Genomic DNA, 25,285 nt, shown 5'->3' with positions numbered 1-25,285 from the left:
AAATGCAGCATCTTTAGAAAGGTATATCAAATTAACTTGTTTATTTAACAATTTTCTTTTCTAACCCACTCCCCCCTCAACTAACATGGGTTTTGTTTGTTTGTGTTTCTCTTTAAACACACTGCACAAACCCCCACATATATAACAAAAACATATGATAGGATGAACTACATGCACTTCTCCATAGCAAATAAAGAAACTCAGATTTAGTTCTGTGACTGGGTGTGATATATATTTAAAAATATGTATATTTAACACATCAAGAATGCTTGTAAAGCAATCAGTCTGAGAAGTCCATATTTGTGCTCTGAAAGCTAAACATCCTTCGCTCCTCTTTGGATTCAAACCCCCCTTGTCATGCCACCAACCAGACCATTGCTCTGTTCTGGATTTTGGGCCTTTGCATCCACATATGAACCAAACACCTCACATTGCCTATTCAGAAGCACGTGAAACTGGTTTTTGGAAATATGCGGACACTATTCATACATCATACACTGAATAACATGAACCTTGAAGCTTCTGACAAACAAATTAGCTATAAGATGACAGCTATTGTTTGATAAACCTCCTGATTAGTACTGTCAAACCCAAAGGCGAATAGTTTCTGAAGAAACTGGGGAAAAAAAAAAGAAAAAACGCTTTACTGATGACAGTAAAAATAGCACAGTAATTGGTGCTTGGTATTCCACTTGAACTTCTGTCAACATTAAGCCTGCCATACATGACTAAGAATGGCTCAAACTTGAAAACTAACACTCATTGACTGTGCTTTACTTCACAATAAGCTGGAAAGTCAACAAGCTTACAATCCACAATGATCATCCAGAAACATGCTGTAAAGGCTTCTTTTGTCCTAAGACAGGTCACTAAGGAAGGACTCACTGCCTCAAAAATTGATCCTTACAATTGATCCTTACCACCTTACAATCTACATCTGGCCAAATATGATAATTGCTGTACTTTAACTAGTATCTTAAAACTATCATTCCAGTGTCTCAGCACCATTTACATTTATGTACTGAGTATGTAGGGAAACCTTCATAGGAGTAAATGCAAAACCAGGCGAACTACATACAGATGTGAGAAGGGGTGTCTTGAAACCACGTCTCCTACAGACAAGGATGTTTCCGAGCATCCTGCTGCCTCAGAAGGCAGGCAAAAATAAAGAACCAAAACACACAACCAGCAGTAGGTCTCTGCTGCCACTCATCCTTTCTGAGGCTGCTTTGTAGCTTTGTGTGGTGATTAGCAAGAGTTTAGTGTGAATGGGAAGGGATTTTATCAAGAGTGACGAAATTGAGAAGCACAATATAGTGAGTCCTAACCTGAAAATATGGGAAGCTTTGCTGTGGATTTTAAAGCAGTACCAAAGATATTAACAACTTTGCAAGGCTTCTTCATGAATTAAACCTGTGCTATTCATTTAGTTCAAATCTGGTTTACAACTATTCCTTTGGGTTTTTAATTACCTGGATTAAGCCACATATTTGCAAGAAAAATCAGCATGCATACACACAGAATATATTTCCTACCACATCTAACAGAACAGTACATTTTTCTGTTCTGCTAATAATTACTTTACTAATAATATCTATTATTTTAATAGCAACTTTAAGATTTCAGAAAAATTTGCTTGTTAAAATAACACTTTACCCAAAGCATGTGTTCCTTTCTCCTTGCTGTGCTGCCAAAAACATCGTGCAGTAGGTCTGAGCTGAATGCCAGCAAAGCTGACACCCATCAGGGAGGTTGAACCCACCTCCTCATTGTCTGCAGGTGTGCAAATCCAGCATGGCTTGTGGGTAAGCAGGTGTCAGGAGCACGGCAAAATGGCAGGGACACACCTAGGAAAGTCAGCTGGTCTGAGGATTTTGGGGGTCATCCAACAGAGAGACAGAATTTCATTTAAATGAAGTGCATTCAGCAACCAGATTAGAAAAAAAAGTATGTTTTTAATGTCAGTTGCTTGGGGTGATTGAATCGTGCTTATGATGGTGACCTTTTGGATTAGGATGGCAAAGAAGAGAGTCATCCTGGGGCACCCATTAAATCTGCAGCTGGCACTGGGGCATTGTTACTCCCCAGCTTCTGCATTACCTTCCCTGGCCAGGACACAGACCTGTGAGGGGACAGGTGGGGTGGGGCTCACCAGCCTACTCACTTCCAGAGAAATTTAATCAACACCTCCCCATTCTCAAAGACAGTGGGTCCAGGGCCAAAAGGGAGAATGAATTTGGCTGCTGTTCTGCCGGCCATACCTGTGAGGGGAGCAATCACTGGGCACCTCTGTTCCCCTCCCCATGCATAAAGCTGAAAGCATCCTCTGCGCTGGGAGCGGAGCCTGCTCTGAAGGCAGCTGAGTGTTCCAGCCAGCAGGCACCAAGGCCGACCACATGATGCAATAAGATACTTCTATATCTGAATTTGTGTTAAAAGTGAATTAAATCCTTCCGAAAGCACCATTTTCCAACTTCACAGATAGCTCTAGCTATGAATTAACACCAAAAATGTTTAAAACAACCAAATAAGCCTGCTATGAACAGTAATAAACATTCTTTCTGTCTTATCAGATACGTGTACTGTGGCTGTTAGTGGGCATTGTGTTAAGAACTACTTTAACTACTATTGCAAGACTTCACTATATACCAATCATTTTAAAAAACTTCTCTATTTTTCAAGTAGAATCAACTGATTTATTTACACCAGAACTGTATATAAATTATACCCTAACACTCACAAAAAAAAGCTCACAGAACTGACTGTCAACAAAAAGTAATCAATAACCTTTTGTTGTTGTCATTGTTTGTTTTTTGTTTGTGGGTTTTTTTGTGGGTTTTTAAAAAATAATTTTGGCAATGTGTGTGTGTTGGGAGGAGGGGGATTTCATTTCAGTTTCTCCAAATTTATTTCATTCTCTCAGACTTCTTTGGTAAGAGTCATTTGAATGCTTCTCCACATGTAGCACTTCTAAATAATTCTGTCATCTAATCAGGAGAAGCACCCAGAATTCTTTTCTTAAGAAAATTAATTTCTAATTTAACTAGAAGTGGGAGACACTGAACACAGCTGCGCAGTCATGTCATGTCTAGTTCCGTTCAGCACTATATGATTCCCAGTTTCACAACCTTCAAGTTCACAGACATTTTAAAATAAACAAGAAAATAACAGCACAAATGCCCATGTGTGGGGTACAATATTACCATGTTATTATAATCTGAAGGATTGTGTGTTCTCTTTCTGAAAACTTCACAGCTTTCCAGAAACTCTTCATTCTTTCTGCAGACTTGCCCACTTAAAATTTTCCCTGCTGTTCCACCAAACTCCAGCTTTTCCAACTTTTGAAATTCCAACAGGTCAATTAAAGTTTCCCATATTAAATTAATAAAAATTAATTAATGGTATGTCTGTACAAAAAACAGTATCAGACCTTATGGTTTAGATGCTTTTTGCCTCATCTGACCTTCTCTCTTCCAGTTTGGCAGAGTGAGAAGTTAAAATCTGTGCCATCTTAAATAATTAATACAAAACAGTAGTGGAGGAACAACAAGTAATTCCAGTAAGGCTTTACCCTGGTTGAGCCACTTATAGGATTAAAAGACAAGTGGAAGCTAATCATCCCATAGAACATACAAATTTAACTCCATTTTAATTTTATCAGATTAAAAAAGCCTAGATTAAAAAGGGGAAGTACTACTAAATACATACATTCCTGTATAAACACATGATTTATTATCATAACACAAAATGTTGCTATGAAAATTAAACATAAATCTTTCTCAGAGGAGTAAAATTGAACCCACTTCATGCTCCTTTGCAACATGTGCCAAGTTAATTTCTGTGGTCTCTGATTTCACTTGAATGAAGTAATTGTTTTATGCCCCAAAGGGATGGAAATAACTATTTCCTTGTGTGTCTAGAAACACATACCACCTATTCTCTTCAGGAGCAAACCAGAAGAGCACCCTCATCAGCAGCCAGTCTGAACTCCTCCTGCAACTGCTTCCAGGCTCAGGAAAGCATTAAAAAAGGCCCCAGGAGAAGGAACCAGAAGCTATGGCTGTTCCCACCTTATACAACTATCCTAGCCACGATATTAGAAAAAATATTCTACACTCCTTTTCCAGCCTCAGATTTATCATCTTCCCTTGCTTGTTGGCACAGATTTAAAAGGGAAGCCGAAGAGTACTCCCTCATCCAAGGACTAGCCTAAAACACCACATTTTTTTCTAGCTATAAACAGATGACTCCTTCTTGGTTCTTAGAAATAAAGAGATGAGGTCACTGTGCTCGGGAGGAAGTCCCAGCCATGGGCTGCATGTGAAGGGCAGCACTTTTCTCCAGCAGCGTTCAAAATTCTGGGAAGGGCTGGATTTAGGAAATATGTTTTTCATTTTTCTTACTGCTGATACTAGTCTGCTTCTTGCACAGCATCCTATTCAACATTCCTAATTTTTCCTACACACTCTAATTTTGCACTCTAGATATTAGAAACCTGAGTCTTGCTGTCTGTATAACAGAGAATAGCCCATGTATCTCAGATATTATATTTATCCAGCAACATAGATGACAGGTGATACCTCAATCTTCAGTAAGCAGTTCAGGGACACATCAGATCTGGAAAACAACATCTCAGATCTGGAATCCCATGGTTTAAATTTCTTGCCACAGGTGAAATAACTCCACAATCTCTTCCTGTGAGTAAAGAATGAACTCTTAAAGCTTTCTAAGGTAGTTTTAGCTATTTTCACATGCTTCAGCTTCTCCTTTGAAAAGATTTTTCTGATTAAAGATACAACCTCAACTACATGGAATGAAGAAGAAAATTTTTTTAAAAGTAACTTTTAAAAATTCAGTCATAATATGAGTCATAAAGTTACTTTCCACTTTGTATAAGAACACAAAAATAATATGTATTATCTTTTAAAATTGTTATCCCTAACTATCCTAGTTTGTAAAGTATCTTATCATGCATCTCTCACTTTTGAGATACTCCCGTAGTATATTCAACCTGTTACAAATCCCTCCAGCTAGACTGACCCTGATGTATCAACTTTTGTACAGTGAACTTCCAACAAATAATGATGAAGGGACTTTTCTCCCCCAATAAAATTATATTGGAAATGTATTCACCTGTTTGCCATAACACAGAGCCTTCGGCTACTAATTCTCACATAGCATACGTTGTGCCAGCACATACAGAAGTGCCAACATAAGTACTTCTAGTTTTTCTCATTTAGTAAATTAACAGTAGAGGTCTTCCCCCAAACTCAGAATCAAACCTAATGTATAATTCCAGACAGTAACATGAATAACCTGAAAGAGAGAACCAGGATTCATGGATAACACTGTCTGCGTGCAGTAAGCCAGGAGCAGGGCGGGGGAGGCCGGGGTGAGTAGTGATGAGGACAGGACTATAGATTGTTTTTTGTTGTTCTTACTTTATCCCAAACCAGTATAACTTGCATTTATTACAAATTCACAAACACATAAGGTTAATATCTTTAATTAAGGCAATGCAAGTAGCATTGGCAGACGAGGAGTGGGGAAACTAAAACCTTCTCCTGGTTGTAGTTTTCATTCTATCTCCCCCTGCCATATTCTTCTAGTGCATATTGCCATCCCTCCTAGGCACATCTTGCCCTCTCTTTCTCCCAGCCTTACAAGCTAAGAATTATGTATGATTCCATCCAAACTTTTTGGCACCACTTCAAAACATGCCATTTTGGGCTGACATCAGGTTCTGTCCATCAGTGCTTGTCTTCTAACAGAGCACAATAATTTGTCAGGCATTCCAATGAATTTCAATGAAAATTTTATAAGTTAGCCTGTTAATGTCCAGTTTAAACATGTGAGGAAGGAGATGGTGCAAAGTCAGAGTGGCAAAATGGGCCTTGCCATATTTTGTAACACAAACATATAAACAGACAAAATGTACAACTCGTTCACTCCACCATTACCATCTTCTATTTCCTAGAAAAAGTCCTGAGAAGCAGGATAACAGCTGCTTTCTTTGGCCTTTAAGATCTTAGTAATTTTTTGAACAACAGGACTCTGAAGCTAGAATTTAACAAAGGAAAAAGCAAGTAATTAAAGATCAAGGCCACCTGTCAAAAGCATAAAAAAAGAAGGGAAGTACAGTACTGTGATTGTACAGAGCTCTTCTCTCCCCACTCCCCTTTACATCTAAGGATGAACGACACTGAACTTTGGAATTTCGTTCTGATCAGAGGAAAACCGTAAGAAGAAACCTTGGCTGCAACTATGGGAATGGGAAGAGGAGTTCTTCCTGACACCAGTCCTTTCAAAATTTGTGTTTTATTTCACATGATTTCCATGTGATATTCCATATCTTAGGAAACACAGCCTGTCCAGGACCTATGGTTTTCCTTATTGCTTTGAAGAGGTACTAACACCTGGAAGCAAAGCAGGAGAACTAACATTACAAATCAGTAATAACAGTAACTTGGCTATTAGTGCCACATTGCAAACTGCTCATTTAAATCTGAGGAAGACAAGCTAGCCCAAGCCACGCTTGTCAAACTTCTGACTATTTGAATCAAAAACAGCTCTATGTCTTCTTTTTCTAGCCACATAAACACATACCTGAATCTCAGTCAAATTGTACTGTAGATGGAAATTATGTTTTGGGAGAGTAAAAGTTATCAGTCAGCTGAAAATTAATATTGAGCAGCTTCAGAAGTTTACACCATTTGTATTCTCTTCTCCTTCCCTCAGGAAACAGAAACAGATTGCAAGTAGGGGAAGAAGGAAGCAGGCACAGTTCTATATACCCTATACCAAATATTTTCCTAGCAGGAGAAACAAATCTTTTAGTAGCACAAACCCTCCTTTCCATGGTTTAATAGCCACTAGTATATCCCATTTAAAGCCAGTTTACTTGCAGGCTATAAGCTCATATTTAAAAATATTTCCTAGAAATAGGCACTCATGTATCCTTTTGAAAGATATTTTTCTGTGATGCAAATGCATAACACTGATTACGAATTTTTTAAGTTCACACATCTATTTTAAATTCTTCATCTTCTTTCACTACTTAAACATTTCCTAACTTCTCTCCACATTGTTTCTTATACCATGTCAGTACAGGGTTGTGCTTAGGATAGTATGTAGAAACTCACAGCATGTTATTGTTTGTTATGACACTTAAAATTAAGCATGTGCTCAAACAGAAGTTATTTTGCTGAATTACGTCAAAGCCATAGATTCATTAAACTTCACACCAGCATCCCAAGTGAGCTTCTTGGAGGAATGTCTTCATCAGTGTGTGGATTTGAGTCACTTCAGGTCCTCATAAGGGTTAAAGTACATTATTGCAAAACATCAGAATAGATGAGCAACCTTTGAGTGCCAGAGTTCAGGGAGACAGAGTTCTTGCTATGAACTCAGTGCAGATGAAGATGTGCTGCTACATGTATACTGTGTCTCCTTTACTTCTCTCTGTGCCAGAGTTATTTACAAACAAAAAACTGAAAAATAACACAAACGGAAGCAATAAGTAAAATAGTGGTGCAAGTCTGCCCTTGCATAAGTAGTTACAAATCCGAGGTTCACTTTCAGGGTTTATTTTTGCTTGTTTTCATGGTGAAGGCATGAATTGCACAAGTGCAGCCACAGCATACCTGTTGCTTTGCACTTACAACTCAACTGTGCTGTGTAAGCAAGTAGGCAAAAACACAAGCTAGAGAAGCTAGGATGAGCAGCACGGTGTTTCTGTTTATCTGTTTTGACATTAATTCCTCTCCTGAGACCTAATTTATTAGGCCCTGATAGAGTAACAAATGTTTTCTTCAGCACTTTGGAGCTCGCACTCCCTCCAGGACTGCACTGGAAGACCTCCAGCTGCTCCAGCATGGTGGAGCCCACACCAGCTCTCCCCTCCTCAAAGCCTTCCCCAGATCTCCCACTCGGACCAGGTCCCATCTCGCCATGAAGAGGCCATGCCTTACCCTGCTGCATGCTCCTTAGAGACTCATAAAGCTGACATTAATTTAATGAGTTCATTTGTGGCTTTATGAAGGAGGTTATGCACCCTTAACATACTCCTTAAACTTCCCAACGTTCATAGATCTGACAGGGTTTGGGTTTGCTCCAATATGGAAAGAAGGAGCAAAAATGACATTTTGGGGGTTTATTTTGCTGTTCTGAACACTAAAGTCACAGTATGAGATGTCACTGGAGTTTAGAGATAAGATTTAAATGTCAAGGCTATAAATGAAACTCCTCATATATATACTGAGCAAGCACTAAATTCATGTCAAAATCTCTACACTTTCATTTCTCACTTAGTCTCTTCTTTGCAAAAGTTTAATATATTTTATTCTAAAAATATTTTTTTAAGCACTTTTTGCTGAAGACTATTGTTTTTATAACACAGGAGAGCAACACATGGAGACTGGAAGTTCCGAGATATTTAAGTTGAAAACTTCAGCAGGTGATACTGCTGGGAAATTTTGGCTTCTCTCTGCACAATATGCTAGTTAAGTAAACAGCCACAATAGTGCTACAGATACTGTTTGTGACAAGTATATCTTAGATATTTGTTTCCATAACATCAAACCAAAGCAGAAATAATCCCATTCTCATTTTAAGCAGAAATACCTAAACCAGCTGAATGCTTGTATCAGGTTTCACAAAATCAGCTTCCTTAATAAACACAGATTTAGCAATGAACTGCAAACTTAGTTGTCAACTTCCTCTTCTCTTTAAGCCAGCCCCGATTTGCCCTCAGCCTTTTTCTCTTCCTCACTAATCTTCAAAAAAACCAAAACCCTAACCTTTCCAAAGTGCCCAGCAGTGAATTTCAGATGCATTCAGGTTGCTGTGCTTGAAATCCTTCTCCTTTCAAGCTGATGGGAGTTTTGTCATGGGCTACAATCAGGAAGAGATTTCCTTCTCGGCAGGAGAGTTGCCGTTCTCTCCCTGCCCCTATTCATAACTCCTGTCTCTCAAGATCAAACTGCTGAGATAATGACCAGCCTGAAATCTGAAGGCTGCTAACAAAGTACTAAAGGACAGAAGATGAAAACTACTCTTTTTGTCATTGCCACCAGTATTTATACACAGTATCTGGAATACTGTGGCATAAATTGCACACACTTATACCCTTCTTGAAATCTCAATTTTTGTCATAGAACTGTAAGAGCTGTAAGTGTTCTGTGAAATCTGTTTGGCTGTCCTGGTCTTAAATTTGTGCTTCCTGCATCCCAACTATGGACATGAATCACTGAATATTGGTCTCTTCCTCAATCCAGAATTTGTTCCTGGGATCTGTAAATACAGAAACTTACTCAGAAGTGGATATTTCCATTCAAAACATGTTATTTTGATGAGCCAATTATTTTCAAGATTTTGAGAAAGAGTCACAGATAATAGGGATTAGAAGCACAGACATGACTCGGGACCTGCAAAGAGCAGTACGTCAGTTTTTGCTCTCATGACACTGCCTTTTCATACCAAGCATAGATCCACTGTCAATTGAAAGCAGAGCTTCAAGTGCAATTTTAAGGGAATTTTTACGGAAAGGTAGGAGTCTGATCTGGGTTATGGCCTCCCTGTAATATTCTTTTTAAGATATTCACGTAGACTCAGCTACACTTCAAAATGAAATATTTTGTTCTATTCCCAGAACTTTTACAAGACAAAGAAAACCAGACATTTTGTACCCAGCCCTAACTCTGAGTGTCTACTACACAGTGTTGTTAATAAAGCAAGAGGTTTCTATGCAACTTTAAGACGTAAACACTAAAAGAAATTGCACATATATTGATTTCATTACTTATGCCTTTTTCTTTAAGAATTTCTCGTGTAAATACTTGTTCTCATGTCTTATAAGAGTTATCAGGAGTTAAGCTGAGTTTTGAAACCCTGTATGTGAATCTCCTATGATTTACATTTCAGAAGCAGCACAGTTTTGGGAAAACCGGTAGAAAACTAAATACTACTTCTGTTTATTACTGCCCTCTTAGGAGCTTTCCTCCTTTATGAGCTGTAAAAGTCTTTAATCGTGTGACTTAATAAACTGTTTTTACATCATATAGTCAGCAGAGAGTCAGTTTGAGGTGATGATTCCCTGCGTGCTGGTGTGGCAGTTTCCCCATGCCGCGGCTCCTGCAGGAGAGGCGGTTCATCATCGGTGCCCACAAGGGAAGTGACTCATCCCTCGTCTTTCACAATGACATAGACTGGACAAGAAGGACAACACCTATCACTGCATCAAGGATGGCTCTAGACACCTGAGCACAGGAAAGAATATATACCTCATGCTGCAAACAATTCAGATGACAGCAGTCACATGCATTATAGGAAAAGCAACAAAATGAAAATAAGAGTGACACGCCACACAGAAGTTCGCCTCCAGCAGCAAGCCATCTCTGAGGAGTCTATAGAGAGTGGAGTAGCTGCTTTTTTTAAAGAGTCACTTTTTTTCTTTTCGTAAGAGTTATGCTGCATCACTTGTCTCTGCTGCCAGTTAAAACCTCATCCTTGTTTTTTACTGCTTTATTACAAGTATTTGGCTATAAATACCTCTTCTATGAATGCTATCATATGCTCAAGTGGCGTTTGAGACAGCTTCCCAAACTGAAGGTTCTTTCTGTTCTCCATTCCAAGGCCTTCTGTGGTCTTCCTCACGGCACTGATAGCTTTCTGCATCACTTCATGTGGCATCTGAAGCAAGTAAGATGCAGGTTATCAGTTTGACTGTGGCACTGTTCGGACAAAATAAAGACAACGAGGAGAACCTCCACTGCCCATCACTGGTCTCCAACAACCAATGCATCACAGAAATCAAAATCTCAGCCTGTTTTGTTGGGACTGAGGGGAGAAAGCAAGGTATATAAACAGGCAAGTTGCAAATCCAAAGAATGTTTTCCAGAACACCTATACTACATATACACACTCCTAAACCTGCTTTTCCAGCTTCCCTATAGATGTGCATTGACCTTTCCCAAGCCTTTGGGCTTCGAAACATGGTCATGCAAATCACCTTTTGAAAACTATACCTGGATACTTCACACCACCTTTCATCAGTACCATATTTCAATATACATAATTGCATTTAGTCATCTATATTCTCTCTGCCAAAAATTATTTATATTCATATCTTCCGGAGAGCTTGCTTTTTCACTAGCAGATACAGAATTACTGTCATGCTTCCAGACACAAGTGAGATTGCATTTTAGGACACGAGATGAGACTGCCACAGACCTAACTCTGCTCAACTCTATACATGTGATTCTTAAGTTAGTGGGCACCAAAATAATATTTCTGACAGCATAATCGCACTATAAATTATGTATTAATGTCCAAAAATAAACTAACTCTTCAAAATCTTGTTTGCCAGAGCTCTGTATTTCATGACTTGGCAGCTGTGCAAGTTACCGCGAATTTCACTGCTTGCTCAGAAATACAGAATCTGGATTTTTCATTGAAGCAAAATACTTTTAACCTACCTGAGAAAGTTAAAAGCCATAACTGAGTACAGGGTGGTCCCAGTTCACCCCACCACACCAACAAACATATATAGCATTAAGCGACACTTATGGCCATGTTGTAGCTCCCTGAATACCATCAGAGGACAAAGAGGGACTGAGGCATTTCCTCAGCAGAAGAATAATCCCCTCAGAGAAAGTCATCATGCTCCTAGCATAGACCAGCAACTAGAAGTAAGAAACAGCAACAGCCCTGGCCATAGCACAACTCCATCAGTAGGAGGAGAGGGGAGAGAAGGGGAGCTACACTGCGCACAACTAAAGTTTTCACAGATTTTCCAGTTGGACATTACATTAATGAAAACAACTAACTTGCCACAAAGGTTTTAACTGGGACCGAGCTTCACACAGTTCTCATATTTCTAGTTTTCAGCACAGATATCACATGGCTGGTACAGCAAAGAAGAAATCAATTACTTTTGTCCAAGTAAACAGCACGGAAGATCTTCAAACCACATACCTTAAAGGAAGAAAAAGGTGAGGATGGCAGGAAGACTACCACTATAAAGCATCAGCATTTCTAACCCTTGGTTAGTATCCCAGAGTTAACCTATTAAAATATATACAGCTTATTTGAGAAGAAATATACGTGAAGCCTCACAGTGATGCAAAGAAGAGTTACACAAACACATAATATTTGAGCCTGCTGATCAAATTGAGAATCTGGAATGAACTGGAAACTTCGTCCATTCCCCACTCCCCCTCAAAGAACAAAAACAAACAAAACCAAACAAACTAACAAAAAAAAACCTTTTTGTTTTGGGCTAAGAGTAAATTTCATTGAGACGACATTCTCACCACCTTCCCTGCTAGCCACTTCACTCTTTAGACTTCCAAAATAACCCAACCCGTGGAATTGAAAAACAAAACCAAACCAAAAAACCACCTCTGCTTTCTCCTGTTATCCACACTGCGCGAGGGAACAACAAAACCTCCTCGATTCCCCGGAGAACGCCCACCACGATGCGGCCGCGGCCCCCCGTAGGGCGGTAGGAAGCACCTGCGGCGGCTGCCGGCGTTTCCCGGACGCTGCCTCCCCCAGGCGGGTTCAGGCTCCAGCCCCACTGACCTGCCGCGCCCGGAACCGCTTCACAGAGCCGCGATAAGGGCACCGAGAGCTGCTCCGCTTCCTCCGCCGCGGCGATTTATTCCCCACCCGGTGCACACACCCCCCGCCGTCCCGTACTTGCCGCTCGCCGTGTCCCTTCTCCTGGGGATGGCGGTTCTCGGCCCTCCCCCGCTACCGCCACCTGCGCCGCCGAGGGCGGGCGGGGAGCCCAGGGACTGCTCAGCTCCGCTCCCTCCGGCGGCTGAGCGGGGGCGGCCCGGCCCGCCAGCCGCCTGTGGCAGCCCCAGGGGAGGGCGGCGGAGCCCCGGGAGAAGCAGCTGGAGAGAAGACCACAGGCGGAGTGGCCGGATTTGGAGGAATTCGTGATCATTAGCAGCATCGGGTCCTTATAGAGCAATACTTATACATCACTCCTCTCCCCACCACCTCTGGGAACGCATGAAATTCGGGTCCCTATCTCACCATCCCCCTTAACAAATGTTTACAAAACTGCCATAAATTAATTGTTTTCTTTCTGCTCATACTTGCTCCCCAGCACACCTCGGGGATTCCAGGACAGCCTATCAGATGGAAGCTGTTAGAAATAAAACAGACCACAAATGTCCAGTTCCCACTTGTGGCTAGCATCACTGCATCCCCTGGGACGTGTCCTGCCTGTCCTCACATAGGGACAGGGGCTTGGACGGAAACGTCACAGCTATCATGCCTTTATTTGGACAGCTCTTAGTTAAACTTCAGGTCATGGGAAAAGTAAATGCCTCTTACACAGTGGTGTGAGGACAGCTGCTTTCTGAAGTTACGCTCTTTGCATAATGAATATTTTCTATCTTGATTTAAGACTTCTCCGCGATTTGCTTTTTTAACAGCAGCAGAAACAGGTCACTAGTGATGGCCTTCACAACTTCACAGCTGCTTGAGCTGGCTGATTGTTTCTGATTAAGCACAAACGAAATACAGATACTTGCAGAGTATGTTTTCAACATAGTGAAAGCAAAAAATCTGTAGATGTTTGAGAAAAACGTCCATCATGTCAGCTGCAAAGAAAGACAGATTTATTTGGCATGTGATGGGTTTCTCTCCGAGGTTTCTTCAGTTTGGCCTGTACAGGCTGCTCATTCCTCTGTCAGCAAATGGTGGCCAGCCGTCTTGCTGGTTAGCCAGACTGTAGAGCACCTCTATAGGTGGCCACCCATCTCAGAAAAAGTTGTTTTCTCCCATGTGACTAATGCAACAGTACCATTATAAAATATGTGCATGCTCCTGGCATGGGCATCTACAAGATCTCTGTGATCAAGGAGTTTTTTTTTTTAAGAAAACCAGGTTGCATCAAGGGAAAAAATGAAACATTGACTATAAGCTGAGCTCAACTACTAGTGTATCCAAGAAACCAGTACCTGTAGGTGGGCAAAGCTCTGACTGTGCAGAGCCCTTCTCTGCTGCATTAAAGCTCTCATAAAAGTTAAGCACAGGTAGTGAGGTAACTCTCATCAATAGCAATCTACTGCCTGCCAGCTGCTGCCTGCCAGACCTAAGGAGCTGGCTTTCCCTCTAACCTTGTGCAATAAACTAGTGCTCCTTGATGATTTTTTCTGTCATTCTTCTGCAGTACTGAGGATGGTATATTTCTTCCCCCCTCCCTTTTTTTTTTTTCTGTGAGCACCTTTGTCCTCATATTCTCAGAAAAGGGGATTACTCCCCACTCTGCAGGGACCAGCTGGAGTACAGCACTGTGGCTGGGGCTTGGAGTTTGGATCTCTCACCAGTGCCATCCTTTTGCTTTTCATGTTTCATTTGGTTGACATTTAGCATGTAACCAACTTTTAGAGCACTTCCTACCTCTCTCAAGGAAACAGCAAGGAAACACTTTTCTTTCAGCTTCTCTTGCTCTTTGGAGCCATCGATCTGTGCAATAACGCTCCTCACTGCCAGGCTTGATCTACTTCTCTTTCTGGGATCCCAGAGCAGGAGAGAAAATAGCTGTCCTGCTACAAGTGCAGGGGTTTTTCTAAGACTTCCCTGCAAACAAACTTGCATCTTGGGCCACATCCAGAGCAGTCTACAAACTTAGATGGGCACTGGTGAAAAAGTCTCATCTGTCTGTCTAGATCTGTTGAAGGCAAGTAATTTCCCCATATCCTCAGGGAGAAACCAAGTGCAATATTTTTCAAAGAAAATAATTCCACCATTAAACAAGGGCTAAAATTCCTGAAAATTGACCCTAAGTATCTTACTGACTTCCTCTGTAATCTCAGTGACAGACATAATTTGTTCTCAAGTTTTATTTGCCTTATTCTTTTCTGATAATCCTTCTGTTTCTTTAAATCTTGTTTTAAGCAGTCAGCAAAGCAGAAGGTCTTCTAGCAGTGCAATTCAGTAAGAGTTTGGTTGAAAGCTTCAACATAAATTTTGTAGTTACCTGTGGCAGTAGTAGCACAATGAGTTAAACATTAAACAAGGTATGTAGAGTGGGTGTTTGAATCTCTTAGCTGGCCAGTGAGGACAATTAACAGACAATTAAGAGAGAAATTCAACAGTAATTTGAAATCATAATCTTAAGGGACACAAGCCGAGAGTTGACTAGATGTACATGGAATAGGTATTTGTCCCTAAAATCTCAGTGAAGTAGTTGAATAGAAGCTTTTGTTCTATGAAATCAAAATGGTTGGCACCTTCAGAAAGTAATTTTCTGATCCTTATTATAAATTCCTGTTCACAGAATCTTTGCAGAGAGCTTTGGCCAGCTAGTTCAGCTGAGGGATTATATGGGACATTCCGTGATGTCATTTAAATGATGGGGTTCATATAGATTATTGTGATACAGGAATTTTCATTTCTTTGATATGACAATAAGCTAATCTGCCCAAATTCCTTCTCTGAACCTGTGATATGTTTGAAATCTGTCATCATTTTCCACAATAAATTTCATTTTTATTTTCCTCAGTACATCACTGTTGTTCAACTGGCAGGTCCTGGTTGCACTTCCCATCTGTTTCAGCTAACTTTTTACTTTTTTCGCTGCATGTCTTCCTGTGTATTTGTCAGACATCTTCTCAGGACCAAGGATAATGATTTACTTTTTTCCTGCAGGCCACGTGTAGAACTTGAAAGAATTGGAGAGATCAAATAGAGACAGAATTAAAGTTAGTGTTTTTCTAGGTAATGCCTCTTTACATATTGGTATATTACATATTCCATTGCTCTCCAGCTCTCTACTCTTCACATGCGTGTTACTGGGTGATCAGTTGGCTACTGCCAATAAATTAGATAACAATCTAATGCAGACTAGGCTTCTTAAAAGACTAAGAAATTTTATTCTAGCTTTGTGGTAAGACTAATATGCTGAAACAAACAGAAGACAGAGGCTATTGAATAGTCATAACTGAAGGAAGAACAAAGTTGCAATCACTCATTATTACTGGCTAAATAGTAATAATAAACAGTAACAATAAACAGTAATCAGAGTGGTTTCTAGGTGATCTACAATAGCAAACTAGTTTTGAAGGCTTAAAGTGTAAAAAGGGGCTACCCAAAGGTTTCAATATTGTTTCAGCAGAGGCTTAATGCATTCAATTCAGCATAGGTGAAATTTATAAATGTTAATGTAGAAGTAAGGTCTATGTTTAATGCAAAAGCCATATGGACCATAATACATCCGAATTACATCATTTGAACTCTTTTGGTAAGTTAATGTTGGACGACAGTGAAATCAGTTCTGCCCATATTTAAGAGCAGGAGCTTAAATGTATTGCTTTTTCATGTCTTAAGCGCTTACCATTTAAGCCACAGTATTTTTATTCCATCAAAATTATCAACTTGATTTCTGTGCAGTTTCACACTGCTATAAAGAGGAGGGAAAAAAGCTGAGGGAAATTGAATTTTTTTTTCTATGTAAGTGGAAAAATCTTTCTGTTTTATGACAGCCTGTAAAAACTGATTGCCTGTCTTAATGTAAACAGATGGTAACAGATCCAGGATGACTGACGTTTACTATGCTCGTGCACAGCTCCCAGGGGACTCTACTTTTAACGTAATCCACTGTGCCTGCACACCCTGCAGTTTAGAAAAATAAACACTAACAAGAATTTCCACTTTTAAAGAACTTCTGGTAGTGACCCTACTGAGTACCAACTTCTGCTGCTCATCAAGAAAGAAGCTGCCTGCACCATTTGCATGATCAGTGTTGTTTCAAAAGTCAAAAGCATAAAAAAAGAAGTCTGTATGCAAAAGGACAAACCCACCTATTTTCCACCTCCTGCTAGCTCAAAACGGGAACTATTACTTTTCCTGCTCCTCTGTTATCATTTCAGATCCCGTTCAGGTTTGTCCTTGTTCTTTAGTCTCCTGTTTTTTAATCTACTCTTTTATATCAGCCTTTTTTCTGCTAATTAGATATTTTAACATTCCTCTCATTCCATTCTCCAGTAATTCTTGCCTCCTTCAATTATTTTGGCTTCTGTTCACCCTGCCAGCTTGTATTAAACACCTTTAGAAATAACCAAAAGCAGCAGTAAACTTTAATGACAGCTGTCAATAAAAACCTAAGACTTAAGTGGAAAAAGCTACACCAACTACAATCCTGTTTAGGCTCTAGCTACATTTTTTCCTTTAAATAAACACTTCTTCCACATCTAGTTATGGAAGTTTCCTGTTAGGAACTGACAGGAGAAGGTGATGAAAATCTGGCATGCCTAAATAAAAATTGTAACAGGATAAAAGTAAAGCATGTGCCTAGAAAGTGTTAATTCACTTGGTTTCGCTGTCACTTTCTTGGCTTTTTTCCACCTACCTGTGTAATTTTATATACTAGTTCCTTAGATTTTTAAAACTGTAAACAGAGGATGTGTATTTGTAAGACTGAAATAGAACTGACTAAAAGGAGTCAAAAAGAGGATAGTGTTTTATATACATGCGGATGGACAAACTCAAAAATCTTTCTAGTAGCTCCTGAAAGATGCATATGCATCAGTTAGCAGACACACACCTTACTTAGTAGTAGTTTAAGCTAGTAAATTGAACTATGAAAGTAAATCAATACCTTAAAATTCAATTACATTTTAAAAAAAATCTGAATGTGTGTAGGTCTGTGGAGAGTATGCGTCTCTTAATTCTTGTTTTTGGTAGTTTAAAAATCTTTCGAAACTTTGACAAATGTGTCAACACATTTGGTCAGCCATCTTTAAGATTGGGTTCTTCCTGGAATTTGTTCCCAAACTTTCTTTTAAAATATATACAAGTAACACAAAACTCTGCATTGAATTTAAAACAGCTTAAAAATTACCAACAGAATTTCAGACCAGTAGTACAAACATTTTTTGAGAAACATCCCTTGCTCTGCAAATTTATGCTCCATTTTAAATTCTACTCTGGGCCACTTTCATAGTGTGTGAGGATGGAACAGAAACCTCATTCAACTCAGGTACTTTCCAAAAGACTTTTCCAACATAAATATTTGAGATGGATTACTTCTTTTGTCTAGTCTATGTGTTTCTGCAGTGGTTTTGGCAAGAAGCAGGAGATGATTAAGATACAAAGCTATAGCTTTTGAGAATGCAGTAAGAGAGGTCTTAATGGAAACCTAGGACAGGATACAACATAGGGGACAGACGTGAGAGATAAAGTGAACAACTCTAGAAATGCTGTAAAATATCTCTCTGGTAAAGAAACCCCTGGATATTTATGGTATACAATAGACTTTATTTTAGAACAGAAAGCATTTCTTCCTAGAGGAAACTCTAAAGGTTGACTTAATTTTTGTAGTTGTGGTGTTTTTTTTTTGTTTGTTTGTTTGTGGGGTTTGTTTGTTTGTTTGTTTTAATAAAAAGTTTGTGCTAAAGACATTATTATTAAATGGTTTCCAAGATACAGACATTTTCCATACCAAAAAGTATAAACACTAGGCAAAGCTTAGAATCTACATATTATGAGTCTTACATTGCACACTGCTGCTCATATAAGACAAAGAAATGCTCATGTTCCTTGACCTTGCAATTTAGAAGTAGATAATTTTTGATCCTTGCTAAAAAAACCCCCACCCAACTGAAACAAAAACAAAAACCCCAAACAAAACCCCAAACCAAACCAGCCCAAACAACACCACCAGAAAAATACCTCAGCAATGCTAGCAGAGACATTTCATTTGAACAATTCCCAAACATCAGCATCTATTAAAAATCCTGTGCAAGATATAAATCTTTTATCCCAAATGGTTCTGGAGAAGAGACAGGCAATACCATGGCAAAATGAGGGACCTCTCAACATTTCTCTTAATGTTAAATCACTTGCAGTATGGAGTGGGCACACTAAGCCACAGTGTTTCACATGTAGCTTAGCTGAAGAAAGTGCCTTTAGACACATGCGCTTCACCTGATGACATCACCAATTACCCAAGGATGACTTTAGCAACTTTTAGAGCGAAGCAGTTCTGCTAGAAAAGGCATCTTGCTGTCCTTGCCCAATGAAAGTTATTCCAGCAAACGAGGATAGCGGCTGCTTGCGACTGGTCCCCACAGAATTTCCACATGCGTTCACAAGTCTCAGGGTATTGGGAAATGATGGAAGTAGCTTTGGTGAAAGGAAAAGGAATCGGAAGGAAAGACATGGAAAGCTTAAGGAAATGAAGGTGACAGCATGAAATTCAATATGAATTAAATATGAATTTTACATATAGAAAACACGACCCTTGTATTTGCTACCTAGTTGGTCATAAAAGTAAGCTAATGGAATAAATATAAAATGTAATAAAATTAATAGCAGTGGATCTGAATGTGAAGTTGTAGAAGAAATTACTCAGATTGGTATTATACTTTGTTTCACAGAGCAAAATGATCACATTTAAAGGACTAAAAGGGTAAAACGGAATATGCATATTCATCCTTAATGTCTTCACGTTAGATTTTGTTACCTCATCTGATATTGTACCACAATGGTGGCTGTGTGAGTGGCTCCTCTCTTATCAATTACCTAGAAAATGCTCCAAAACTCTACATACCTCCTAATTCACAATAAAAATGCCAAAGCCATAATAGCGAAGAAGTAGGCAATAAAGATGTATTAGTTGGTCAGATGCAGCTACTTTGAATTACGGCATAGTTTAACTTCAGTTAATAAATTTGTCTAGCAGTAGAACCATTGCATTCAAATAGAGGCTAATAAGACTTAAAATTAAACAGGTATTTAATCAACCACACAATAAAGATAATTGATTCTAGGTCTCAGTTAGGAAAGATTATTCTGTTTTGCAGTACAAGGCTAGAAGCCACAAATTTTAACTTCCACCCTTTTTGGAAGATGGAACAAGCAAATGTTCTTGGTATTTATTTCTTCCTTTGTGAAATACGATTACGTGTTCACTGCAGAAGTACTGTAAGGTTTACCATCAAAATTCTCTTAGTATTAAAAAAAATTAGTATACATTATAATTAGCAACTTAGCATACCAAAGTTGTTTTAGTATAACACAATGCAGGAACCCATTTACATTTCACTGAGAGAAGCTCAATATATTTTTCTATGAGCTTAAGTCAATACTTTCAAGTTTCCACTATCTGAAATACAATCACAACACTTCTATTATTTCTCTCTCTCAAATATAATCATCTTTTTTGTTATATATATCTATATCTATCTATCTATATATATAAAATTATTTGCTTGTGTGCGTCTGTATGTTCATACTCCTTACCTTAGAAAAGTTTTTCCTTTGGTTATTCCTCTGGTATGTTCAGGAACAACCATAACTTCCACTCGCAAGAGCTGAACAAACCCCACAGAATTCATGCTGAGCTGGAGTCTGCTGGTTTAATTCCCTGCTGGGACTCTGCCAGTTGGGAAATGCTGACCAGCAAGTCCAGCCCTTAGTTACACAAATCCAGAAGCTGCTGCCAACCTTTCCCCATTGAGAAGCATTTGCTTTCTAGTGTTCTTGATGAACAGATTATCACTCAAACATAATTTATTGCTGCTTTATACTGTAAGTAATTAAATGAAGAAACCTTTTAAACTCAAGGGAATTTTAATAGGTTACTTGCAAAATGTTATTGCAGGCAACAACTTGTACATGATTTTAGTTCCAAACCCACCAAAAATTATACAAATCAGCATTGTAAAAGTGTCAAATTAATGCCTTACAGGCTCTGCTGGCAGAATTAATTTCTAAGTTCTAGATGTGGGGAAACATTACTCTCATTTTTTTCCTTTTCCATTTTTTTAGAAAAATTTACAAGTGAAATATTACTACAAAACTTTTTTATAAGGAATTTTTGCAAAACATTTACATTTTTACCATCAACTATTTTTCTGTTTCAAAATCATTATGTAGATTTAATACCCTATGCTGCACATCAATTCTTGCGGGATGACAATTCAGTGACATGCATAAAAAAACACCACAAGGCATTAAAATGAAGACTTAAATACAAATATTGTTGCAATAAAACAGTTATAAAATTGAAAAATAGGACCTAAACATCATGCTTACCTAACTTGGACAAATTAACTTTTTCTCCTAGATTACACACTTTTATTACTGCTCTCGTGAAAGAATGTGATAAATAATGACTTAACACCAATTTCTAACGTAATCGGCAACACATACACAAACCTAACCAAAGAAAGTATATTGTAAGAAAAAAACTATTCTAACACTGGAGTTCTACCATGGTAAATACACTTTGCACTGATAATTACAAGAAAGCAAAATTTTTAATGGTGGCAAAGGGAATGAACAGTGAAATGCCATTAAACAAGATACTACTGCACATCTGTGCCCTATTACTTACAACAGCTATATCCCACTGAGTCAAATAAAGGACATTGGAATTTACGATCCTTTTAAGACAGAAAAGTGGATTCCGAATGGTATGCAGAACAGACTGGCAAAATGTTTCTAATTCCAGCGGTAAAATGCGCACCTGCTAACACAAGTTAATGTACTTGAGACGCTATGAAGCCAACCAGATTTAGATTTTGATACATCTATAATAGGGATTCATTGCAGATTAAAAATTACTTCGGTTCCTATCTGCATACGAAAGTATGCATGAAGAAATTATACATGAAATGGCTGTGCAGAATGCTCGTAACTTCAGTTTACAAAAATTGTTAGCTTCTAGGAAACATGGTATTAACATTAGGAAAGTTTCTTCTTTGCATAAAGAAATTTATAGCACTGATTGTGAAGCATAATGATAAAATATATATTTGACGTTTCAGTTCCTATATAATAAAATTAACAGTTAATACTACCTAATGTTCATCTGTATTAAATGTAACATCTAATTGATTCTGATGTTTTAAATCCAGATACATCAGTTAAGAGTACTTTAAATAAAATATACAAAATAATGTACAAAACCCAACTAAAATTTAAAGACTCTGTTACAAGTCTACAAAAGCTTTAAGAAACTTGAAATTTATAACCACAGTGTAAAATTGTTTTTCTTTAATCTCAAAGCTTTTTATGTAAACTGAAAGTATAAAATACCTTCAGCTTAGTATTTTGCTACAAAGGGCTGGCCTAAAGTGTACACAGTGTAAACAATGATTGGTATTTCTTTTGCTTCAAAAATACAGAAAACACCACAAGATTGATAAAGTATTCAGATGAGAAGTGTATGCTTTGTGAGAGAATGCACAAGGTATCTGTTATGTGTCTCAAACCAACAGCTACCAAACACATTCTTCCTTTTGTAATTTGCAGGGAAGAAAACCATACTTATCCTTCTTGCACTGTACTTCCTTTAGTTACATAAAAATATTTTGGTGTATAAATTTTTTAAAAAACTGGTAATGAGAATTATTACCAAATGACTCTGTGTAAAAGATTACATTTATGCCTATGGGAAGTAATTAAAAATCCTGAGTATGAAATATTTGGCCATCTTTCCTCCTTGTACATACTGGAGATTTCACAACAAAATGCAGTTTGTTTTTGTTATCATTGTTTTTCATTTCCTCTATATTCCTACTAAACTGGCACAGCTGAAAATGTAACCAAACTGTTGAAATCAAAAGTCATGTAGTAAAAAGTTATCTATATTCCTCTTACCCCAGCTTGTTTTGTCTTTGGAGGCTCAATGTAGAATTGGATAGATAAGAGATATTTATTACCAGCCCACATATTATCCTTGAAGAGAAAACAAAGACAGTAATATTTAGGGGAAAAGAGAGAAAATGTTTACTTGTAATACCTTTTTTTGGTTAAAATCCGGTAATTGATTCTTCTCTTTGGCTATTAAATCAAAGCAAAAAGAACTCAACACATTAACCACAATATAATAACTGGTATTTACAGAGAGAAGATACTGGAGAATGAGCTACAACACTCAATTATCTGATTAATTTGCATGAATTTTAACAAAATTAAAACATTTAAATAACTAAGACTGAGTTCTTATGATTCTTGTTACCTACGAGTTAGAAATGGACCATGGACATGAGCCAGCAGTGTGCCCAAGTGGCTAAAAAGGCCAACAGCATCTTGGCATGCGTCACAAACAGTGTGACCAGCAGGCCTAGGCAAGCGATGGTCCCCCTGTACTGGGCGCTGTTGAGGCCCTATCTGGAATTCTGTGTTCATTTTGGGCCGCTCACTACAAGAAAGACATTGAGGTGCTGGAGAGAGTTCAGAGGAGGGTGATGAGGCTAGTGAGGGGCCTGGAGCACAAGTCTGATGAGGAGCAGCTGAGGGAACTGAGGCTGTTTAGCCCGGAGAAAAGGAGGCCCAGGGGAGACCTTATCACTGTCTACAACTACCTGAAAGGAGGTTGTAGCATGGAGGGTGTTGGTCTCTTCTCCCAGGTAGAAAGTGATAGGACAAGAAATGGCCTCAAGTTACACCAGGGAAGGTTCACATTTGATCTTAGGAAAAATTCCTTCATGGAAAGGGTTGTCTGGCATTAGAACAGACTGCCCAGGGAAGTGGTGGAGTCACCATCCCTGGAGGTGCTTAAAAGACGTATAGACAAGGTTCTTAGGGATATGGTTCAGTGCCAGAGTTAGGTTAGTGGTTAGACTCTATGAACTTTAGGGTCTTTTTCAACCAAAATGATTCTATAATTCCATGGATGTTGAAAATATAATGAAATGAAATACCAAAAATTGACACAAAAGTTGCCAGATTCATTTTTCATATTACATAAAGATACCACTACTTTTGTAAAACCTCACATTAATATTTTTCTATGGGTTTATCTTTCCTACTGTATAGACTAATTCTACATAACCTTAGCTCTCCAAACAGAGAGAGGAATTAGAACTCACTGATTGTCATTTATCCACACTACTATAATGTAGTGGTCAAAATTAATCTGAGGGCAACCTCAGAACCACTTTGCAGCATGCATCATCCAGCTGCTAATTAAGTAATTCCAAAACTCGAGAAAAGACGGCCAAAATCAACTGACGTGTTCTATGGACTGAGCAAAACCTAAAATATTTCCACTATCATTCAATCTGTATTCGGTTTTGCTGTGCCTTCTGGGGAAAGGATGTTCTCATGAAAATATTACAAATTTCTTCCAAAAACAAAGTACCTTCATCAAATGATATTAATCCTAGTCAAGGTCCACCCTGATTTACATTGATATTATCTGATTTTATAAACACATTAACATACAATGCTAAAATAGAGGGGGAAGTTCACTTAAAACCATTACATGATATACAGACATATAACTAAAAAAGTACAGTATGGAAATAATATCCCCCCATCTGTTAATCCAGTACATCAATTTGCGCTGTTTGTATTTTTGAAATTTTTGTCTTGTTGCACCAGTGTACACTTCCCATGCTGACCCTCCAACCTGGAACACTTACAGAAGTCATGACTGAAAACATGATTTCCTGCTCTGTAATCCACTTTACCAGCCCACTTCCATATCCTGAAAGGTATGTAAACGTAAGTGCAGCACTAGGCGTCCATATAATTGATCCTTTCAGAATTCTTCCATGTTTGTTGAAACATTAGGAGTTGCTGGGTTTGAATCTTGAGAAATGGCAGCAACAGTGACAATTCTTGGAGATCCAAGAACCTCAGTAACTGAAGAGTCCAGTTCTCCCGAGGTAACAATAGCAAGGGCCGTTCCACCGCCCTTCTTGTTCTGATGAGTTTTGACGTGTTTAGAGAGATGGTCACTTCGCATAAACCTTTTAGAACATTCTGGGCACTCAAATCTCTTTTCACCTTTTTTAAAAGAAGAACAAAACCAAATGTTACTGAAAGACAGCATTGAACACTTTGTTTGAGCATTTGAATATGACCCTTTTCTAGTCAACATTTGAAGTGTCTTTAAAAGGATCCAATGTTTTATTCTCTACCTGTCCGATTTCCAGGTCACAGGCTTTTGGCAATCTACTCTTCACTACTAAAATGTTCTCAACAAATATCTGCTATACTGTGATTGTCTGGTGAGAAGTTTGAATTTCAAGCCACCAAATAATTTTCATAAACTCGTATAAGCCTGACAGAGTAGGAGAGGTAAAAGCCCTGAGAGAACAGTTTTTAATATTACAGTGATGAGAAGGGAATTAGGAAACATGAATCACAAGGCTCCATGAGGATGTATGAAATCTATGCCAGGAGAAATAAATTCACCATACTAAAAAAAGACTTGTCACTTTTCAAATGTAATTAGTGCTTAGACTTCAAACTCTATCTTCCGCTGCTGTAAATTGTGGGGAGGGGAACCTTCTTGGAGCTAGAAATA

The 25,285-nt window shown here is 38.5% G+C and overlaps 2 protein-coding genes across 3 annotated transcripts in view; both read right to left on the bottom strand.

Annotated features, from left to right (window-relative positions):
- LOC135578454 (dynein axonemal heavy chain 11-like) overlaps positions 1–20,223 on the bottom strand; it is a 46,069-nt gene extending 25,846 nt beyond the window's left edge. The window contains exons 1-3 of the mRNA XM_065051286.1: positions 12,700–20,223; positions 11,974–12,063; positions 10,549–10,689 (exon numbers count right to left, since the gene is read on the bottom strand). The gene's annotated coding sequence lies outside the window, so the exon portion shown is untranslated. The remainder of the gene's footprint in view (positions 1–10,548; positions 10,690–11,973; positions 12,064–12,699) is intronic.
- Positions 20,224–20,573: 350 nt separating this feature from the next.
- Positions 20,574–25,285, bottom strand: part of SP4 (Sp4 transcription factor) — a 29,490-nt gene continuing 24,778 nt past the window's right edge. For both annotated transcript variants that reach the window (XM_013369886.3, XM_021299024.2), the window contains exon 6: positions 20,574–24,762. In XM_013369886.3, the coding sequence (XP_013225340.1) occupies positions 24,515–24,762 (248 nt within the window). In that variant the 3' untranslated portion in view covers positions 20,574–24,514. The remainder of the gene's footprint in view (positions 24,763–25,285) is intronic.

Source organism: Columba livia, chromosome 2 (genome assembly GCF_036013475.1).
Source record: "Columba livia isolate bColLiv1 breed racing homer chromosome 2, bColLiv1.pat.W.v2, whole genome shotgun sequence".
Taxonomy (NCBI): domain Eukaryota; kingdom Metazoa; phylum Chordata; class Aves; order Columbiformes; family Columbidae; genus Columba; species Columba livia.
Note: the sequence above shows the minus strand (reverse complement) of the source record. Positions and strands in the feature narration are given on the sequence as shown.